At 47.1% G+C, this 2,549-nt stretch overlaps 1 protein-coding gene across 2 annotated transcripts in view; it reads left to right on the plus strand.

Moving 5' to 3' along the window:
- Positions 2,057-2,549, plus strand: part of LOC109833821 (PHD finger protein MALE MEIOCYTE DEATH 1-like) — a 2,567-nt gene continuing 2,074 nt past the window's right edge. For both annotated transcript variants that reach the window (XM_020401648.1, XM_020401649.1), the window contains exon 1: positions 2,057-2,408. In XM_020401648.1, coding sequence (XP_020257237.1) covers positions 2,111-2,408 — 298 coding nt within the window. In that variant the 5' untranslated portion in view covers positions 2,057-2,110. The remainder of the gene's footprint in view (positions 2,409-2,549) is intronic.

A 2,549-nucleotide genomic window follows, 5' to 3' on the forward strand; every position in this document is an offset into this window, starting at 1 on the left:
ATTTTTTGAGGTTATTTTGGAAAGGGTAAATTGCGCATAAACCCTTATAGTATCACAATTTTAAACTTATTGTCACTGTAGTTTGATTTTGACAAGCGGACTCCTACATAAGCACTTTGAGTCTTCCACCCTTGGAAAGAATCACTGAGTTTGACAATGTCAGCACCTACTTTACAAGTGTCGATCGACGAGTAGAAGAAATGTCACCCTAGCATTTAATGTAAAGTGATCGGGGGCATGGTGGTGTCGATGTGGTTCGATGAGTCATGAAGACTATCGAGGCTAGAAATATGATGGCGCCTGCCAAGCACTAAATGTGACGTCGACGCGTTGTCAGTGGGGGAGGCTCGAGGTTGAAGTTATCGTTTGGCTTGGCCGAGAAGTAACGCATTTTTAGTCAACCACGCAATGTGTCGAATAACTGGTCAAGTGGGCTCGTAGCAAGTCATCTTCGACAAGAGAACAACAAGTACCACCCTTCGAGTCGACCTAAGGGGATGTCAATTCCGCGAGTCCGCTAAGTCAAGATTCTTGGGGGTCCTGACCGTCAATTCGATTTGAGCAGTACACGTAGGGGGACACCTGTCCATTGCTGGCAAAATGCCGTACTTTGGCGACTGAGAACACCATAACACTAGCTGTTGATGTTAAACGATAACACAGTCAGTTGTATCCGTGGTTGGATGGAGTTATTCAGTATTGATGAGGGGTCGCTTTCTTCCTCGACTTTATGTCATGTTCTTGAGTTGGGTCGTTGAAAATCTTGCACATGTAGGAATTCGTGAGAGGACGGGGCTTGGATCCCCCGTGGTTCCTCCTATGGTCAAGTCAGCTAATGAACTTGAATGGAGAAAAATGAAGATGTGAGTTCTTATTGGTGTACAATGTCTTTGCTTAAAGATCAAATCAGATCGAAAAGATCCAGAAAAGTCCCTCTTATGTTCAAATAGTACATGTATTTATACCGAGAGTATAAGGGTAGATTGGTCACTTCAACTGAGCACAAGATAGCGGTGGCGAAGTGTGGGCTGGCAGCTGAGTCAGCCTCTACTTTACAGGTGTCGGCTGGCGAGTGAGGGAAGGATCACTTCAACATTAAACGGGAAATGATTTGCGGCATGACAGTGCCCACGTAGTCTGATGAGTCATGAAGGCTATCGGGGCCAGAGATATGATGTGTCTGTCATTCATTAAATGCGATGTTGACATGTTACCAGTGGGAAAGCCTCGAGGTAGAAATATTCATTTAACTTCCCCGAGAAGTAACGACTTTCGAGTCGTCCTCACGAGGCGTCCAATAAATGGTCGAGTGGGCTCATGGCGAGTCGTCTTCGACAAGAGGGTCAACTAGTACCGCCTTTCGACTCGACAAGAGGAATGTCGACTCGACAAGTCGGCTAGGTCGGAATCCTTACTGGTCTCTAGCCGACAACTTATGGGGCATTACACGCATAAGTACACATGTCCGTTATTTGATAATGAGTTACACTTTGACGAATGGGAACACCATAACACTAGCCACTATAATTTTTAAATTGTGAGTCATTATAACCCCACTTTTTATGATTAATAATGATAAAGTAGTATAGAAGAATAGGGCGCGTTTGTTTCTACAATTTGGGACGGGAAACACTGACACTTTGTCAGTATTGTGTCAGAATTCAAGCCAAAACGTCTCAAATTGAGACGTTTTGGCTTGATTTCTGACACAATTCTGATAAAAATCAGATTTATGTCAGTGTTTTCCCTCTCAAAAACGTGAAACAAACGACGGGCCCTTCTGGTCCCCAACTTCCCAAAGTCTCCACATCCGAGAGATTTGCCCAACTCAACTAATCAAAAGACGCCACGCCATCCCCCAAGCCCCCAACTTCCCTTTCCCCACTACCGTAACTGCCTCATCTTGTCCGTACTAATTCTGTTACGAGAAATCCCAAGAAACCTGGACAAATAACAAAATGACCTTCTAGTCCCCAACTCAACCCCAAACCCGTAATTTCCTCTTCTCCCAAAAGATACCGATCCCGCTCTAATCGATCCATCGGTGGACCTCCCGACAGCGTGGCGTTCCAATCAATCCAAGGAGAAAACTCCGTCGACCTCGACGGCGATGCCGACGGTGGTAATCTTCGACCCGGCATCTAAGCGGCGGCGGCGCTCCAAGATCTACGGCGTCCGTACGTTCATGGACCCCGGATGCCCTACGGACTTCGCCGGTGCTTTTAGAGACAACGTGAGGAGGTTTGTCAGGGAGTGCGCTGACGTGGAGGAGAGGGCAGCGCTGGGGATGCCGACGTGGAGCACGATGCTCGTCGACGAGAAGTCCGGCGCCGTCGTGCCGTTGTATACGGTGGAGGAGTGCGTCCGACGATCTCCACCGACGTTCTGCGATCACTGTCGACGCAACGGTGAGATTACCGACCTTCGATCATTGGTCGTTCATCAATTTTTTTGGGTTAGGGTTTTGGGGTGGCCGGTGACCAGAACCAAGAACGGGTAGCGATTATTGAACTTTGATGGATTTGACTTTTTTCGGCAAATTTAAGTTA

Source organism: Asparagus officinalis, chromosome 3 (assembly GCF_001876935.1).
Source record: "Asparagus officinalis chromosome 3, Aspof.V1, whole genome shotgun sequence".
NCBI classification, from domain to species: Eukaryota; Viridiplantae; Streptophyta; class Magnoliopsida; order Asparagales; family Asparagaceae; genus Asparagus; species Asparagus officinalis.